The sequence below is a fragment of the Mus caroli genome, chromosome 1, assembly GCF_900094665.2.
Source record: "Mus caroli chromosome 1, CAROLI_EIJ_v1.1, whole genome shotgun sequence".
Taxonomy (NCBI): Eukaryota; Metazoa; Chordata; class Mammalia; order Rodentia; family Muridae; genus Mus; species Mus caroli.
In genome coordinates, this window is record NC_034570.1 from 127,643,910 (window position 1) to 127,661,766 (window position 17,857).

A 17,857-nucleotide genomic window follows, 5' to 3' on the forward strand; every position below is an offset into this window, starting at 1 on the left:
TGTGTGTGTGTGTGTGTGTGTGTGTGTGTGCCCTTCTTCTTGTCCCCTGAGCATAGGACAGAGAGAGGAGGTGTGCAGATGAGTACCTGCCCTGTGCATTTGGGTACATAGCTCTTGAAGTCTTGGCCGCTGTGCATGAGGCCTTGAAGCCAATATTCAGTCCTTCTCCTGAGACTTAGGAGTGGCTAGGGTGAGACCTAGACTTGAGCCAGCTCTGCTGGAATTGCTTGGGCCCCAGAAGATGCTCCTGACTCTTAAAGATGCCAAAGCTTTCTGGCTAGGCACACCATTGAGGTCTTCAGATAACCAGGCAAGGCGCTCATGGAGCCCACAGCCCTTGGGGAATTCAGACTTTAGAAGTGCTCACTGGGGCACTTGGTTCCATGCTAGACTTTAAGGATCCAGAGCCCTGACCCCTCCATCCTCATTCAGATCGTTTCCCTTCTTATTCCAATGCAGGATGCTCGCGCCATGGCAGCAGCCGCTGCATCCATTGGAGGACCCCGGGCAAACACTGTCCTGGAGCGGGTGGAAGGTGCTCAGCAGCGGTGGAAGCTGCAGGTGCAGGAGCAGCGGAAGACAGTCTTCGACCGACACAAGATGCTCAGTTAGATGGTTGCCATGATTGCATCAGAGACCTGGGCCATGGCTACCAGATTCTGGGGCTCACTGCAGTCTTCCCTGGGTCTTCCCTTCAAATGCCCATGGCGTTTGTCCTTCTCCCTCTCTAGAAATGTACTCGACTGTTATAACTAGGGAGTGTGATTGGGTCTCTGTAGGTCTCTGGGGGGTAGAGGGGAGGGGAGGGAAGGCAGAAGGGAACAGAGACATTTGAGGTGGCCACATGATTGAGTGGAATTCATCCCTCCTGTCTTCGCCATTCCTCCCAGCTCCACATCTTAAGGATGCTTACGGGAGATGGAGCTGTGTCATCAAGAGCTCGGTGGGTTCAAGGAAAGTATGACCCAGCGCTCAGCCTTCCCTCTAGGATGCTGTGGTCCCCATTCCCACTTCCTCCAGTGCCAGTACTTTAGCTTGGCCTGGCCCCAGCCTCAGGAACTGTTGTGGTGCCACTGAGCCCACGGTCATCTCCAGAGTCCACCTGGAAGCCTGCTCCCCTCTCCTCGGCTCCTGGTCCACCAGTGCATGGCAGTGCCCATGCATGCCAGCATATTCAGCAGCTGTCACCTTACTCCCGTCCCAGGAGGCCATCAGGCCTCCCACCTCTCCCCTGTGACTGCAGCTGCTGAGCCATAAAGTTAGAGCCTTTGACACAAGGCCAATGGGGACCAGAGTACCATGGCTCCTGTCCTTGGATGGCCTCTTGTCCCTGAATTTCATTGTATCATGCATGGAGAGAAATGTCTGTCTTTCTGTTGTCTGTACATCGAAGAAGCCATTAAATTGTTTTATTTCTCAAATGTTGCAGATCTCAAGGGAGATGGAGAGCCATGAGAAAGTGTTCTGCAAGTGATCTGGTTAGGTGTGCTGTTCCATATGGGGGACAATACATCTTCCTAGGTGGATTCAGACATAGGCAGCGCTTTGCAAAGCCAGGGTGGACTCTTGCCACCTGCTGAGGAAAGAGGCACAAGCTCAGTAGGGTACTGCCTGTGTGTGTGCACACCGCAAGGGGACAGTAGGTGTCACATTTACTTCACCTTTGAAACTGCACAGTGCCCACCCGATGTCATCCATACCCTACAGGCCCGTTAAATGGTGTTTCTTGCAAAATGTCTAAGCAAAACCCAGATGGGAGAGGGATTGAGAGGGTAGGCAAGAAAAATGTACCCTAGAAGCTTCCAGAGTGGCCACTCAGCAGAGTCCAGCCCTGGCTCAGCCCAGGCCTACATGTGGATGGTGGGAGGTGTCGAGGCCTCGGTCGCACAGCAAGTGCCTGTAAGGAGCTGTATGTCGGATCAGAGTTGCCGTTCTTCCAGGTTTCCCTTTGACCATGCGTGGAAGATGTCTGTGAAGCCTTTGGTTCTTTGTGAGGGGTTGGAGACGAGAGAGCAGTTTCAGTGTTTCAAGGGCTACTGACATTCAGTGCTAAGTATCAGGAGGATGGGAAGGGCTGGGACATGCAGATGGGGCTTCTAGAAGGTACAGAGAGACAGTTCTGGACTCCGAAAGCTATGAGATACTAAGAAGTCATCCTTAACTGGCACGCAGTCCCAGCTGGGGTTAGCAGGAGGTACGTGATCATGAAGGCAAAGCCGGGACCCGTGTTGATTACATTTCTCTGCTGCTAGATAGCCTGGTGTCTTCTAAGCCCCTCTCAGGGTTCGTCACTCACTGGGAATCTTGACGTTTTGATCCTCATTTCATAAAAGAAGCAGATGGTACATTTATGTACCAATACCTCATCTGTAACCCAGAGTCTGGGATGGATAGACCTCCCTTTGCAGCTGCTATACCAGAAGGATACCTTGAGCATCGTCTGTGAGTCCTGGTGACTGCAGAGCTCTGCCCAGACTGGTAGTTTTAAAGATTTCTTGTGAATTAAGCACTCGATGCTAGCTAGAAATCAGCCTCGGCATAAATAAGTCTAGTGTGGGAAAAATTTTAAGATTAGAAATGTGTTCACACCGGGCAGTGGTGGCGCATGCCCACCCACAGGGGCTCCTGGGGGCCTCACTGTCTCCTTATCCTCACCCTCTCTCCCACCCTTTCACTAAGGTATTGACCTTAATAGGGCCCAGGTCCAGCCATGGCCATGGGGTCTCCTCCTCAGGTAACTGCCTGCTGCCATCCCTTTCCAGTCACCCACCCCGTGACTTCTGTAGGCTGACCTCTGTCCCTTCCCCATGAAACAGTCCCCAGCAAACTCGGCTGGCTCTGCAGTTGCTGGTTGTAGAGGATTTTCCAGTCAACGCCCTTTCCCTTCCTGTCTTCTTCATTTGATGCCCTTGATTCTCTCTTTCCTTCTCAGAGTTCTACCCCTGGCCTTAGTAACAGCGCCTTGGCCTCCTCTCTCACCATCCCCTCACATCTGAGCATTGCTATTTCCCAGGCTTCTGTCCTCAGCCTGCTTGGCTCAAGGTACAATTTAAGTCACAAGTCCTCAGCTCAGAAGTCCCTTCTCTTGAGGTTTCCTGGTGTCACGGACTCTGACCCTGAGATCTGCCTGAGCCCAGGCTCCTGACTTGTCTTTCTGGCTGTTGGATGAAGCAGGCCTCTAGGTACATCAGTGCCTGTTCAAAACAAGCACATTTATGATCAAACTTACCTTTGCCCCAAATTGTCTCCTTCTCAATCTTAATGGGTGGTGCCACCATCCACTGAGTTGTTCAAGCTAGTAACCTGGTATCCAAACAACTCAAACCAACGTTACCACCAGATACTGCCAGCATCTATCTCTCCTCTCCCTGCCTACTATCTCTGATCTACTCCAAACTCATTGTTTCTCATCACTGGCCATTCTTGTTAGGAACCAAGACAGCGTGCTTATAATCCAGTCATGTTACTTCCTTGGTCCAGAACATCCAGGGTGTTCCTAACGTACAGGAGTTTTTAAATTGAAGCCACTGTCTGACTGCCTCTGCAGCCTGTGATCCAGAACAGTTGGCAAGAGCTACTGGGTTGAGTCTATGCAAGTCCTTGGCAGAGGGGGCACTGGGTAGGCCCTACAGAAAGACACTTACCTATGGGTGTCAGGTCCTAGGTCCCACAGGCCACAATCCTGAGGTGCCCTCTGGGGCTTTTATTTTTGCCAGAAGGCCTGGGCCAGAGCTAACTCCCGTGTCCCATCAGCTCCTAACTCATTAGCACTATTTCATAAGGGTTGAAGAGCAAGCAAAGCTGGAGTAACCAATGGGATACAACAAGGACCCTCCCCACACTACCCCCAGGCCTGAGCTTGCTGCCTAAGCAAGCCTAAAACTGTACTGTCTGCTTCTCAAGGTATAACCCCTCCCTCCACAGCTCTGGGATTCCGTAGGCAGAGTGGACAGTGGGCCCCAGTTGAGCTCAGCCTTACCCTGTGGAGCCAGTCCCCATGTCTGTGGTAATGACACAGCCAGGGTCCAACCTATGATCTGCCTTTGTCAAAGGATGCCATCAGATGGACCAGGAAGAAGTCTCCTTAAGAGATTGTTCCTTCCCTTATAAAGCAAGTGGGGAGGTTAGAGCATAAATTCAGCCCAGCATCTGGGTACAAGTCTCTCTCTGCCATGCACGAACCAAGCAGCTTTGAGCTGAATCTAAAACTCTACGTGTTTGACCAGTAAGATGGCTCAGTGCTTGCTCACCAGGCCCGACGGCCAGAGTTCAGTCCCCAGATCCCACATGGTGAAAGGAGAAAAAAGACCTAAGTTGTCCTCTGGCCTCCACACGTGTTCCATGGCACACAGATGCTTACACATATGCATACAAACATACATACATACATAAATGAAAATCTTAAAGCTCTACATGCGCTGATGTATGGGTATATGCCTAAAATTCCTAATAAGCAAGCATCACACTGTATCCCATGAATAGCCACGATTATTATCTCACATGATGGGTAGCAAATAATGCAAATTTAATACATTCTATTAATATTTTTAGAACATACCATTTCAGGGCTTTTTGTCCGAGAACAAATACCTTAAACAAACAAACAAAAAACCAAACACCCTCTACCTGCCTCACTTTCTTAACTGCAGTGGGAGCAGCAACCACCTCTGTCCTAGCTGTAAGGACAGGGATGTTGATACAAAGACCCTTAGTGGGCACACAGTGAATGTGGGAGGCTCCTGTTCACATCACTACAACAACTGTTCAACGTGACCTCCTGTCACAGTTACCAGAGACTCCCAGCCATCTTGGCCAATCTTCAGCTAGCTAGACTACCCCACTGAGGCTTGGTTCAGAGTTTCCTCTGGCTGGAATTCTCTCCCTAACAGAATCTGGGAGAATGCTCACTTGGTCTAGTAACTAACTAAGCACAGAGGAACACAGGGTCAAGGCTCTGGTCCTAGCATCAGCTCTGCCGACACTCACTGTATGACCTCAGGCAAGGGAACCTCCTCACTGAGCCCCTCTTTTTCAGAGGACTACAGAGCCTACCAAACTTGCCTATGGTTTCCCACAAGGTCGGCTCACATGAATGAGGGGATTTGAGATGTGTTTGCAATGATGCACTCTCCTCAGTTGCTTACACAGAGTATTGAGTATTCCAAAAACAATGACTGGCCCTGTAGAGCTTGATATAGAGAATGTGGGAAGGCATGGGAGTGAGCATATGTCATGGTTGGTAATAGGCTCATGACACAAAAGATGCCAGGAATGAACAGAAGACGTGGTGGACACAGCCTGTGCTAACAACTCAAGTTTGAAACTGCTGACGTCTAGTTCCTTCAGAGCTGACACCTGTCAGTGACTTGCTCTCTCTAGGATTCTGTCTCCTCACTAAGGAAATACGGGGTGAAAGGAATCAGCAGAGATCTTCTCAATGTTGGGCTTCCGCTGTGATACAGGAGCAGCTTAGGCCAGGCCTGAATGGACCTATACCGGACCCTGGACCTTCTCCAGCTGCATTGGGCATTATGGAGAGGTAGCTGCACCCACAGATACAGAGCCAGGCTCTAATTCCCAGGGCAGTCTTCCTAGCATGCAATTTCGGGCAGGTCAAGCTGCCTTCATCGAGTCAACTGAAAACGAGCAGTGCCATTTCACTGGGTACTGTAAGAGGACAATGAGTGTTGTGTGCACATACACACATGAGCACATGAACGCACACATGCAATGGGTCTGGGATGTACTAAGTCTTTCCATGTGAGTACCTGTCATCTGTTATTCTCAGCTTGTCTGTGTGGTGGGGATTAGGGCTTCCCGTTACTGCTAGGAAGGGTCCTTTCCTGGCTTGCAGCCTGTGCCCAGGCTCCCATCTGTACAGAAGCAGCAGGGAGTGAGGGTGAGGCTGGAACCTGGATCCCCAGATTCTAGCCTACACTTCCTCCCTGGCTAGGCTGCTCTCCTCAGCCAGATCTGGACTACATGCATGTCCACAGGTAAACTTCTTTTCTCTCTTTGGGCCATTTTCCTCTAGGAGTTTTGAGGACAGTTCCAGGCAACACTCATGGGCTCTGGGTACTCTGGCTTTGGGTAGTTCTACAAATGTATCACCCTCTCTGTATTCTGCAGTCCTTGGCAGCTCCAGCTGTGCAAAGCCAAAGCCAATCCCTGCCGCTACCACCACCACCATCATCACCACCACCACCATGCTGCCTTGGAACTGTGCTAGAGAGCCACTGCAGCTCTGTCCCCCTCCGTTTAGCCTAAGAGGATCTGGTAATCCTCAAACAGTCCCAGCCTAACCAGTACCATGAAAGCCACTCTAGAATCATCTCTATTAAACAAAGGGCACCCCTCCCCGATCCCCCGTGTGTTCCCTCTGCATTGCTTGCAGAGTTCTTCCTAAGACCTTACTTCTGGGCCACACAAGCAATCTCCCCTGTGCCTCTCATTTGGGCAGTACTTGGAGGACTTCCTTAGGCTCTCCCCAGTCTCCAGCCCAGTCTCTAGCCCAGGCTCAGAGCAGCCAATCACAGCAGGACAGGAGTGGCCTATCCCCTACTCAGGAGCCCCTTCCTCTCCTCCCTCCCTTTATGGGTGTGTCGCACACGCTGAAGCTTAATCAGGTGAAGTGTACCTGGTTCCTAGTGGCAGGGCGGCTGAGCCAGAGGCCGAGGGAGATGCAGAGAGGCACGCAGGCAGCTTGGAGTCCCAGGAGCCCCTGGCCAGGAGCAGCAGTTCAAACAGTAACGAAGATCTAACCCCAGGCAAGTAGCTGATAACTGTGTGATGGAGACTGAGGGATGTGTTTCATCCTGAAATAGAGTTGGAGGAGGGGGGCCCCTGTTTACTTAGGGCTTAGTCACCCCCTCACAGCTCGCCTACCTAAAGGAGAAGAAATAGAGCCAGGCCACCTGCCGGGGGGTGGGGGGGGGTTTGCAGCACCCACCTCTGGGGGAGAAAGATGGGATTAGCTGTGCTGCCTGGGACAGTGCCACCAGCCAGTGTTTGTCCATGCCCCTGCCTCTAGAGAGCCCGCTGGGTTTGGCTTAATGCCTGGCAGTGCCTAGAGATCACCGTGGGTTTTCTGTATAGAGATTGGCTGGGAGATGCTTTCTTGGACAGAAGTTAAAATGTGAAAGGGATTAAATAGAAGAGAGAGCCCTGACCTGGGTCTGAACTGAGCTGTCCCCACGAAGTGTGGGCAGCAGTTAGGGGCAAGGCTTTTCGAGCCAACTTGTGAGAGCTCAAATCCCAGCATCGTGGCTCAGCAGCTGTGCAACCTCGGGCCATTTGCTTCTTCACATCCCTTCTAGGGCCTGTGAACGGGGTCAGTCGCTGCTTTCTCCCAGCATTGCTGTGAAAGTAAAATGAGTGTTCAGCATTCAACTTAGGGGGAAAGCTATGGAGATACTTTGCAGTTTCTAACACCGAGGCTTGCTAGATTAACAGTCTCCTCGAGGCTAACCTCAACTCTCAGGCCCTCAGCCCTCCTCCCCCCAAGTCTGTAAAGTGGGGTAAAAAGCTACTCAGAAGGGAACGTGAGGGGATTAAATAAATTGCTAGCACAAGGTAGGTGTCCAATAAGCAGCCACCGTTCTCTGTGATATGAGCCAGTGTTGTGCCGGTTAACAATGTAGATTTCCTCTCCCTGACACCTGGGCCTTTACCCGGGGGCAGAGATTGCATGGTGAGTTTTATCTTTTCAGAGCCTGGGACCTCTGCATGTCAGCTGTACTTCAGACATTAGGCTATAGAGGTGGCTCTCAAGAGTGCCTGCTTGCCATGCTAATGTTCACTCCAGTATCATGAGCTCTGGAAGAACACATCCCCTTCCACCCCACTGTAGGCTACTTTTGGGCACCTCCAATCTGTGAGGAACAGTGCTGGGCCCTGCAGGATGGAGCAGTGCCCAGGACAGTAGTCTGCATTCTCTAGAGAGAGCAGTGTACAAAAATGTGCGGCAAGGTGATTGGACGTGCAAGAGGTCCCTGCCAGTGTCCCACACTATGGCTAAGGAGAGACCAATAGACAAAGGCTTTGAGGAAAGAAAATGAGTAAAAACAGGAGAAGGCAGAGTAGGAACCACGGACAAAGAGATATTCAAACAGGTCTCAGCAGGAGGAGGAGGAGGGGTGGGTGGGTGGGTGGATGGGTAGAGACGGGAGTGGCTGATGTTCCTGGGAGGGAACATCCCATGAACACAGGCTTGAAGGGGAGGACCCAAGGCTGATAGAGAGAAGGAAGGGAACAGAACAACATCGTGGTATAGCTAGGGGCTGATGGGGACTGTGGTGAGGGAGAAGGTTGGTAGCAGCCCACTGAGAATCCTGTGTGCCAAGCAAGGGAATCGGGACCACAGGAGGCATCAGCTGTCTCTCCGGGAGCCCCATGACCAAAGTTGTGTTTTAGACAGATGAATCTAGGGCTCCAGAGCCTGGACACCAGTTAGTGCCCCATCAACAACAGCTGCTGATCACTGAGCACTCAGCCAAGCAGCCTTCAGAGGCCTGGTCCTCCTGGACCTTAACCCTGGCAGGTACCGGTGCTAGCCCCATCCAGAAGAAGAGGCCTAAGAGAGACTTAGTCGTGCTCCAAAAGCTGGGAAATGCCAAAGCCTGGCTAGTTCCAGAACCCTAGGTCTAAATTGCAGTAGGAAGGGATGAGAAAGGGAAGGAGGCAGACCAGAGAATTCAGTGGCATCCTGGGGGAATGAGGAGGTGATGACCTCAGCCATTGTGAAGGGGACTAAGTGGTGGCAGTTGGGAAACCAGAATAGCAGTCTAACCTGATCTCAGATCCTGGTTCAACTAACCCCCTTCTCCTCTCACGGAGGGCGCTGAAGACAACATAGTTCTACCATGACATAAACACCAGAGTGAACATCAGCAAGGAGTGTCCCAGTGTCCATCATGTTTGTCTGATCCCTCCTTTCAGGTGCTCCAGCTAATTCATCCCCGGAGCACCCAGTCACTTTCCATCTATGAGGTCTGAGTCTGACTGTCTTCTCTGGGAGACTCAAAGCTTTTCTCCGTGGTCCCCAAAGCATTTTCCCCGGGGAAATCCTGCAAGGGAACACTTTGTGAAAATAGACATGGGGTTCCTTTTTCCTCTGTCCCCTGTGTTGGCAATGAGATGGACCCCTACAGTACTGCTCTCTATGTGAGCTGAACCCTAGGATCAAGACCAGGAAGCCCAAGGAAGCCATGGTGATGATGGGCAGCTCCCCCCAGTCAGTGTCTGTTCTCAGCAGCCCCCAGATCTCAGTCCAAGGCTCCAGCTTGCAGACTGGCTGTACTACACCAGGGAACACTCCTAGAATTTCTGGGATCGCAATGAATTTCTTCAGCAGAACTGCCTGCTTTGCCCTGACCATCCTTCACTGTCCGCAGGAAGGTTTCTCATCTGTGTAGCCTTTCTTTGAGATTAGTGCGATGGAGCCCTAGGTCTTTCTGAACACTGTGGGGTGGTGCTCAGGACAGGGGTCAGAGCAACACAGCTCTGGGGCAGCAGTAGATGTCCCATCAAGCCAGCACTCAAACTCCTGGTCATACTTTACCAGTCCTGCCCCAGCCACATTCTCCAGTGATCAGATACCCACCTTACTGGACTTGCTGGGCACCTCAGAGGGGAAAGGAAAGGGCAGTTTTGTTTTAGCTTAGGACAAGAACCCAGATGTTCTGGCTCTAAAGTCATAACCTCTTCTTCCATGCTTGGCACACAATGGGAAGCGGTGCACGGGGTTAGCTGGATGACATGCATCGTGTATGAAATGCACTTTCACTCTTTTCAATCTTAGACTCGCTCACTCTTCTGGGCTGATATAGATTCTTCCCTCAATTGGCTAATGACTGGCTTGTTCCAGGGCATATACAACCCTTGTTTCCCAGTTAAGATTTAATTATCAGAGTGACCTTGATAGAGCCATTTCCTATGTCTGCTTTCCTAATTGGTAAGACAGTATATATCATGTAGTGAAAATTAATGATATACATACACAACACACACATACACACACATATGTATGTATGTATATATGTATGTATGTATGTATGTATGTATGTATTGTTTAGAACAGAGACTGGCATGGAAGACCCTGGCTTCCAGGGTTAGCTATTATTGTCTGGCCTGGGCATGTTCCAAATTTTACATTGTTGCTGGCTCCTGAGGCAGCAGGCCATTGTTTCTGTGGCTGAGTCTATCAGGTCCCCTGATGGTAAACTGAGAACAAATGTTTCCCAAAGCTCAGTTCAGGCTTGAAAGGACACTGGAGAAATGATCCCAAACTGAAGAGAGGATGATGCCCGGTGGGTGGCTGCTGTGAGAGGTGAGGTCACAAAAGCCAGTGATGGTCTTCCTTTGATACCAGTCTGGAACCTCAGTCTGCAAAATGGCTTAGCTAACTTCCCCACTGGATCATCATCAGTTCTTGGGTGCATCAGACACACAACACTACCCACAGTTCTCAGAAGCTAGAAGCAGGCTGGGATGTAAGCACACGGTGCTTCCCTTTCCACCATGTAGGACAATTTATTCTCTCCTCCGCTGCTCTTGGATGAGGATTGGTTTTCTCTGTCATGTAGAGGGAGCAGGAACCCAGCCGCCCCAATATGAATCAACCTGCCTATAACAACCATGTGACCTTGTGTTACTTAGCTACTCCGTGCCTCGGTTTCTTCATCTGTGACTAGGGTATGATCCGTTCTGACCCTGAAGGCTTGGAGTAGCTCTCTGGCACACTTAGAACAGTGCCTGGTATATGGGTGAGTGCTAGGTGTGTATACTAGGCATGGCTACTACCACATGGTCCTGCCCTCCTCTGAGGCTAAGGACAGCAATTTAGGTCCTCCTCACTGGCACGTAGCCCACACAGAGCTCCTCAGAGGCGCTCAGGAGAGGGGGTGGGTTGACAGATAGATCACACTTGAGGGGGAATTGGGACCTAACGCACAGAATTTTCCTTCAGTGGCTATCCAGGCAGATGTGTTTCTGAGAGCTGTTAGGTGTGGCGTCGGGGTGCTTGCCAGCTCCCATGTAGATAGTGGGCACTGCCACCTTGAGCTTGTTCATAGAAACCACCAGAGGTCCTGGAGGTCTTGGTAGTTCTACCCTGGGCCATCTGCCTTACTGACCAAAGCTCAGCACGTGGCCACCCACACTACCCTTATCTGAAGTAGCCACGGAGGTAAATGGGATTGCTTTCTTTCCAGATGAAACACAGAGGCTCAGAGAAACCAGGGCTAAGGCTGCTTGGCCAAGGCTGCCACCTCAGGCTGCCTTTCCCATGAGCCTCCTGGGTAACAGGCTCTCTAAAGCTCTCCTCCTCAGTCCTGGGGCTGGGAAGGTAGTTCTCCCAGATCATCTTCCTGTGACCTCCCAAGAGTCCAAACGCTGAGGTTTAAGGAGGAGCTAGGCCCTCACCCAACTCCAGCTGCCAACAGACTTCTTAATAATTACAACTCTTATTAGAACCCAGGGAATGGGGGCTGGAGAGATGGCTCAGAGGTTAAGAGCACTGACTGATCTTCCAGAGATCTTGAGTTCAATTCCCAGCAATCACATGGTAGCTCACAATCATCTGTAATGGGATCCAACACACAATTCTTCTGGTGTGCCTGAAGACAACTATAGTGTACTCATATACATAAAATAAATAAATATTTCTTTAAAAAAAAACCAGAAGCCCCTGTCCAACCAAGAAGACCCTCAAACATCAACCAACTAGACCCCTGGTAAATTGTAGCCAAGCTTTGGGACCATGGGTGTGGCACTCTCAGCCTCTCAGGTTCAAGAATTGCATGAGCTAAGGAAATAGAGTGCTAGGCACAGCAGCAAGCACCAGAGGGCGCATCTGAGACCAGTCCTTCTCAGTAAAACTGGCTTCAGAAATGGAGCTGGGGAGCAGTCAGGAATCCCCAACCCCTAGACAGGGGGTCAGTGAGGAGAGAACATGAGGGCCTCACAGGGAACTCACTTCAGTCTGAGCAGACCAAGGGCAAGCGGGACTGATCCAGATTGCCTAGTTATGTCAGCCCAGCGGATCTGACATCATTTTCCAGCCTATCTAAGGCACAGGTGAGCTCACAGTCATGGGATGTGACTGCTGGTCTCCTGGGTCTTGGTCCCATAGATGCAGTTATCACATCCCATGTAGCAAAAAATATTCCAAAATGGCTACTCATATTGATGCATATTTAAAAGGCATTTAATATATATTTGTGAGAGTGGCCAGGTTATTCTTCGAAGATATTTATAGGCTATTAGACAAAGCCCCCAAGCAGAGTTGTGACATTTCTTCTTCTTCTTCTTCTTCTTCTTCTTCTTCTTCTTCTTCTTCTTCTTCTTCTTCTTCTTCTTCTTCTTCTTCTTCTTCTTCTTCTTCTCTTCCCTTCCCCTTCCCCTTCCCCTTCCCCTTTCTCTTCCTCCCCTCCTCTTCTTCCTCCTCTTGCTTCTCTTCTTTTTTTCTTCTTTGTTTGAGACAGAATTTTTCTGTGCAGCTTCAGCTGTCCTGGGACACACTATGTAGACCAGGCTGGACTCAAAATCAGAGGATCTGCCTGTCTCTGCCTCCTGAGTGCTGAGATTAAGTGAGCCACCATTGCCTAGCCTTTTCATTTTAGAGTTCATATTCTGGATATTTTAGGCAGAGTTTCCTAAAAATATATTTAAGGATTAAGCATTTCTTTAAAGTATTGTGTAGTTCATTTTGCATTTGTGTTGTGTGGTTCAACACAAATAGGTTTCCTTACTGCAGAGCTTCTCAAGACCCCATGGATCCCCAAGCGGAAGGATGCAGGCTGTGTTTATCAAACTGTTTGACTTGGAGCACTTTGGGGAAAGGCTTTCATGACTACTTGCCCAGGGCTGGGAGGGATGATGATGAAAGCCAGCATCTCCATCTACAGAGTGCCTCTTCTGGTTTAGGGCAGTTGAATGACGGGAGGCTCAGGAAGTGGTCTTATTGCTGCCAGAAAGCTCCACGGTGCACTGAGTATTTTAGAGCCATAGGAAACTCAGCAAAAATGTGAAGGACTTCATTCCTCTTCCAGAGCCATGCTTGCCCGTGGGAAAGTTATTCAGCCTTCTTCTGACCTCAGGCCCCAACTCCAGCCCCAGTGAAGAGAGAGAGAAAAAAAAGCATTTAGGGACGACATATACAGGGAAGGCTGCGCTATTTCAGAACCACCTCTTCATCTAGTAAGGCGCCCAATATGCACTCCATGCACTTCTTATTTTTATTCAGACAACAAAACACAGATAATTGCACATATATGTGCAATGAAAGTTTATGTGATGTGTATATTTAACAAACTCAAGGTAAACATAGTGGAGTTGACAGAAATCCACACAGCTTCTTCCTCGCTGGTCCTGGGACCTTCAGTCTCCAAGACAGCACAGGGTCAGGGGCTACAAAAATACTTGCAATTTTTCTCATCACCACACTATGGCGCTGTGGACAGCCATTTCTACCAGGGAGCCCAAGGGCAGGTTCTCTGATCCTCATAGATCTTACAAGTTGGGAAGGGGGCCACTGCTTCTGTTTTTTTATTTGTTTGTTTGATTGGTTGGTGGTGGTGGTGATGGTGTGGGTATGTGCTTCTAAACTCGGACAAAGGATTTTCTCATCATGGTCTCAGGGGCGAGCTCATAATGTTTAGCTCCAAAAGGAACTCCATGCCCCACCTTTCCCAGGGTGACCAGAGTGACCTAAATGCTCGATAACTTTAATCTGCAGTGGGGCCTCCCTCTAGCAGGAGCTCAGATTTATTAAGCTCCACTGCTAGGACATTCAAACCTTTCTGATCCCCTGATCAGGTGTCACAGTCACCAACTGCCACAGAAGAGGAGGAAGCTGGGCATGATTGATTAGCATTTATTAGGTCACGATCCCTCACCACGGGGTCTAGGACAAGTGACTTAACCTTTATGTGTCTGTGTTTTCTCGCCTGCAAAACTAGATAATATGAACTACCTCTCAAGAGTGGTGTGAGAGCTTGAGAAGGTTTAGAGAATATCACTTAGAACACATCATGACGGATAACAGCTAAAATTATCATTATTTCACGGCAAGTCTGCGGACTGGAGTGGGCTTCTGTTTGAGTCACCTTTCTGAATAGTTACATACCAAAAACAAAAACAAAAACAAAAATGCTAATGTATGCACTATTTATTTTAAAAATAAGTTCTGAATGTTGAATCAACCATGAGGAATTGTGTTCCTAAAATTGTCATTAATACAAATAAACTTCTGCCCTCTGTCAGATCAAATATAAACAATCAAGTCTCTATTTCAAAAAGTTAAAGACACAGAATAATCCTGGCAAGTATCTTGAACAATCTTTATGTGCCCAGCATGGTGTGAGGGACTTTAGCTTTAAAAGAAAAAGCTTTAGCCCTGCCCACTGGGATTCACGTCCTGAGTAAATTCTCAGATACTCAACCTGGACAGCCCAGGCTGGGGCCTGGGAGCCCCACCAGGAGATCTAGAATCTTGCCAAAGTTGACTCTTATTCTATGACAAAACTACCATCGATGGGAGGCTCTGGAGGTCAGCTACAAAGAGCAGGGAGATATGAATTTTAGTCCTGATGATTCATACATCAGCTTCCACCTTCTAGAAAGTGTGAGACTCTGAGGCTTTGGATCCTTGTTGGTTTGTTGCGAGAGGGTATAGAGGACACTCAAAAATCTGAGGTTGCCACCGGCTTCTCAGGCAGGGAGAGGACTGGCTCTTTCCTGCCAGATAGACAAGGCTGAGCCACAGCCAAGGCCTCGGAATGCCCCCCTCTCTCAATGCAGGTTGATTGCTCACTCATCAGTAAACTCTGAGCATCGTCCTCAAAGAGTAGAACGAAGAACAGAGCTACGAGCACTCCAAGGACACTTACGAACACTGTGAACACACATGGGGACAGGGAGCAGGGCCAGAGAGGCAGAGCATAGTGCTCAAATCTGATATGCACAGCTGATGAGCTCTGGCAGCACTTAAACTCAACACAGACCAATTATTCTCTAAATAACAGTTTTCTAAAACCAGGGAATGGCTACGTGTAATTATGCCCCACCCTGGCAAACCCAGTTTTTGGCCTAATCCTCTTTCTTGGTTATTCAGCCAGGATTTATGAAGCATCTATTATATACTAGGGACAGGGCTCAGCTTGGGCAGGTACAGAGGGAGTTTCAGGACAGTGAAGGTTGCACAGAGAAGTCCTGTCTCCAAAAGCCAAAGGGGAAAGAAAAAAAATAGAAAAAGAAAAGAAAAGAAAAGAAAAAAAAGAAGACACCTTGTAAGGTGCCATAGAGGAGAAAGCCAAGAGGGTGTGAGACCCATATGTCCTCCTGGACCCATGTGACCTGGGACAGGGAAGGGGAAGGTCTGTGGGGCAGGGAGCTTTGAAATAGCTAACCCCCAGGGCTTTGTAATCAGGGTTATCTTTCATTCACCAGAGAGGGGCTTGTGTTAACTTGAGATAGTTGATCCAACTCCTCCTGCTAGTTCAATTAGCTCCGTTAAACAATGGTATTACTGTTAAACGTGTCTCTGTATGGATATGTGCAGGTGGACACAGTGCTCTTGGAAGCAAAGGGACTCTGATCCTCTATAGTGAGTGTTACAGGCAGTTGTGAGCGCCTGGCTGCTGGAAACCCAGTCCTCTGTAAAAAGCAGTACCTGCTTTTAATCACAAAGCCATCTCTCTAACCCCCCTGTCCCAGTAGGCTGTCTCAAGTTTTAGATGTCAGGCCCTGGAAGGTAGCCTTGAGGTGATGATCTGAATTCTCAGAGGAAATGATATTAATGGCTGCCGTTATCAGCCAGGCCAGGTACCGGGTGCTTTGGGATGTGTTTGTACTCTTTTGGTTCTCATCTTAGGAACTATAAAGGATGTTTTCTGTCTCTCCAAATATGGAATTCTGACTCTAAGATGTATGTCACTTGACTATTGAGGAGCGAACACTAGATTTGAGCTCAGATCAACAGTTCTCCAAATCCCCGCCCTCTTTCCTCTTGATTGTTTCTGGAGATAGGAGTACCACAAAGGCCTTTCCTTAGTGATATGTTCACTTTTCTCTACTTTTAGCAAAGTTCTGGGACCTCTTCTGCTGAGCTGACACGCTCTCCGCCTCTGCCCACGTCCCCGCAGATCCGGGATCCTGCAACAAGATCCAGTGAGGAACAAGAATTGGGCGCTGGGGGAATCTGGTCATGGAGGCTCGCAGCTAGAGCCAGGGGCAGTGCTGGCGGCGTTGGACTGCAGGAAGAGGCAAGACTCTCAGTCCAGGAGGACCAGGGAAGAGGGAGAAAGTGCTCAGATTGCTCAACACATGTCACCACAGGCGCAGGCGCGACCACAGCAACTACCTGCTGAGCCTCTGCTAGCCTCTGCACTTGTCCAGAGCTATGACTCACATTAGGAAGTCCAAGCCAACCCAAAAAGGCAAAATGAAGCCTTAGCAACTCGCAGCACCCCAGAGTGCTAGCGATGTGACTTGTCCCCTTTGTCAGGACCATACAGAGCCCGCGCAGAGGCCTTTCAGAGGGCCTCACTCTGGGTCCAGCTCCACGAGGCACAATGAACAGTAACTTCTGCCGAGCTCTGGTGGACCGTGGGCCCCCGGGGGGCATGCAGCTGGGTGTCGTGGCCCCTGCTGGACAGACGCCGCTGGCAGTCACCGAGCCCCTGAACAACGTACCCTTTCTCTTGTACCCCGGCCACTCAGAGCCGCCTTACTACGACACCTACACTGGGGTGTTCCCCTACGTGCCCTTTCCTGGAGCCTTCGGGGTTTATGACTACCCGTTCGAGCCCGCCTTCATCCAGAAGCGCAACGAGCGCGAACGGCAGCGCGTCAAGTGCGTGAACGAGGGCTACGCGCGCCTCCGCGGCCACCTCCCCGGCGCCCTGACTGAAAAGCGGCTCAGCAAGGTGGAGACACTGCGCGCCGCCATCCGCTACATCAAGTACCTGCAGGAGCTGCTGAGCGCCGCCCCCGACGGCGTGCCACCTCCGGCCACCTCCCCGCCGCCCGCCCACGCGGGCCACAGCAACGTGCCGCAGCCTTCTTCCCTGGTGGCCGAGTCCAGTGGATCCTCCTTTTCCTCGTCGCCTTTTTTGGAGTCGGAGGAACCCAGCCTTTGATCTGGCCAGAGGCCTGGACTTGCCCCTCTAGGGAACAGCTTTGGGGGCTTCTGGGTCATCTGTGCCGGACAGAACAGTGGTGTTCGAGGTCTGTGATCCCACCTCCACCCACTTGAGCCAGATGTGAGGGTCTGGGGTAGGGATGTCGAGATAGGGATCCCAGAAGCTGATGTCTGCGGTGAGGAGCAGAGCCCTGGACAGCTCCTGGGCCAGCCTCAGCGAAGCTCTGCTGTCCACCACACCAAGTCCCCTGGAAGTCAGCCACACTTTCTGTTATGCCTGAACCTTCCACAAGATGGCCTCAAATACTAGCGAGGAGCTTGATGGCCTCTAAAGAGCAGAAATTCTGAGGGAGGGACAAGGGAAGTGAAGACAGGCAGCTGCTTGCATTTAGCACCCTGGAGCTGACAGACTTAGGAGAAGTGTGTGTGTGTGTGTGTGTGTGTGTGTGTGTGTGTGTGTGNGTGTGTGTGTGTGTGTGTGTGTGTGTGTGTGTGTGTGAGAGAGAGAGAGAGAGAGAGAGAGAGAGAGAGAGAGAGAGAGAGAGAGAGAGGTCGCTGATGCCCATTGGCTTCCTTGACAGGGAGTGATCACCTCCCCTCTCCCACCCTTCAGTCTCTTCTGGACTTAACGCCTCCCCCACCCCAAGACTTGTAAGCTTCTAGGGTCCATTGACATTGTGTTTACATCAAGGGCTAAATAAAAAGGGGTTGTTGAAT

At 50.2% G+C, this 17,857-nt stretch overlaps 2 protein-coding genes across 3 annotated transcripts in view; both read left to right on the forward strand.

The window, feature by feature from the left end:
- Positions 1–1,421, forward strand: part of Tmem9 (transmembrane protein 9) — a 16,868-nt gene extending 15,447 nt beyond the window's left edge. For both annotated transcript variants that reach the window (XM_021159659.2, XM_029481302.1), the window contains exon 6: positions 460–1,421. In XM_021159659.2, the coding sequence (XP_021015318.1) occupies positions 460–612 (153 nt within the window). In that variant the 3' untranslated portion in view covers positions 613–1,421. The remainder of the gene's footprint in view (positions 1–459) is intronic.
- A 5,172-nt stretch (positions 1,422–6,593) lies between these two features.
- Ascl5 (achaete-scute family bHLH transcription factor 5) lies at positions 6,594–17,843 on the forward strand. Its single transcript, XM_029481294.1, has 2 exons — positions 6,594–6,771; positions 16,080–17,843. Exon 2 carries the CDS (start codon positions 16,572–16,574, stop codon positions 17,136–17,138), a length of 567 nt encoding a protein of 188 aa, XP_029337154.1. The 5' UTR covers positions 6,594–6,771; positions 16,080–16,571; the 3' UTR covers positions 17,139–17,843.
- The last annotated feature ends 14 nt before the right edge of the window (positions 17,844–17,857 follow it).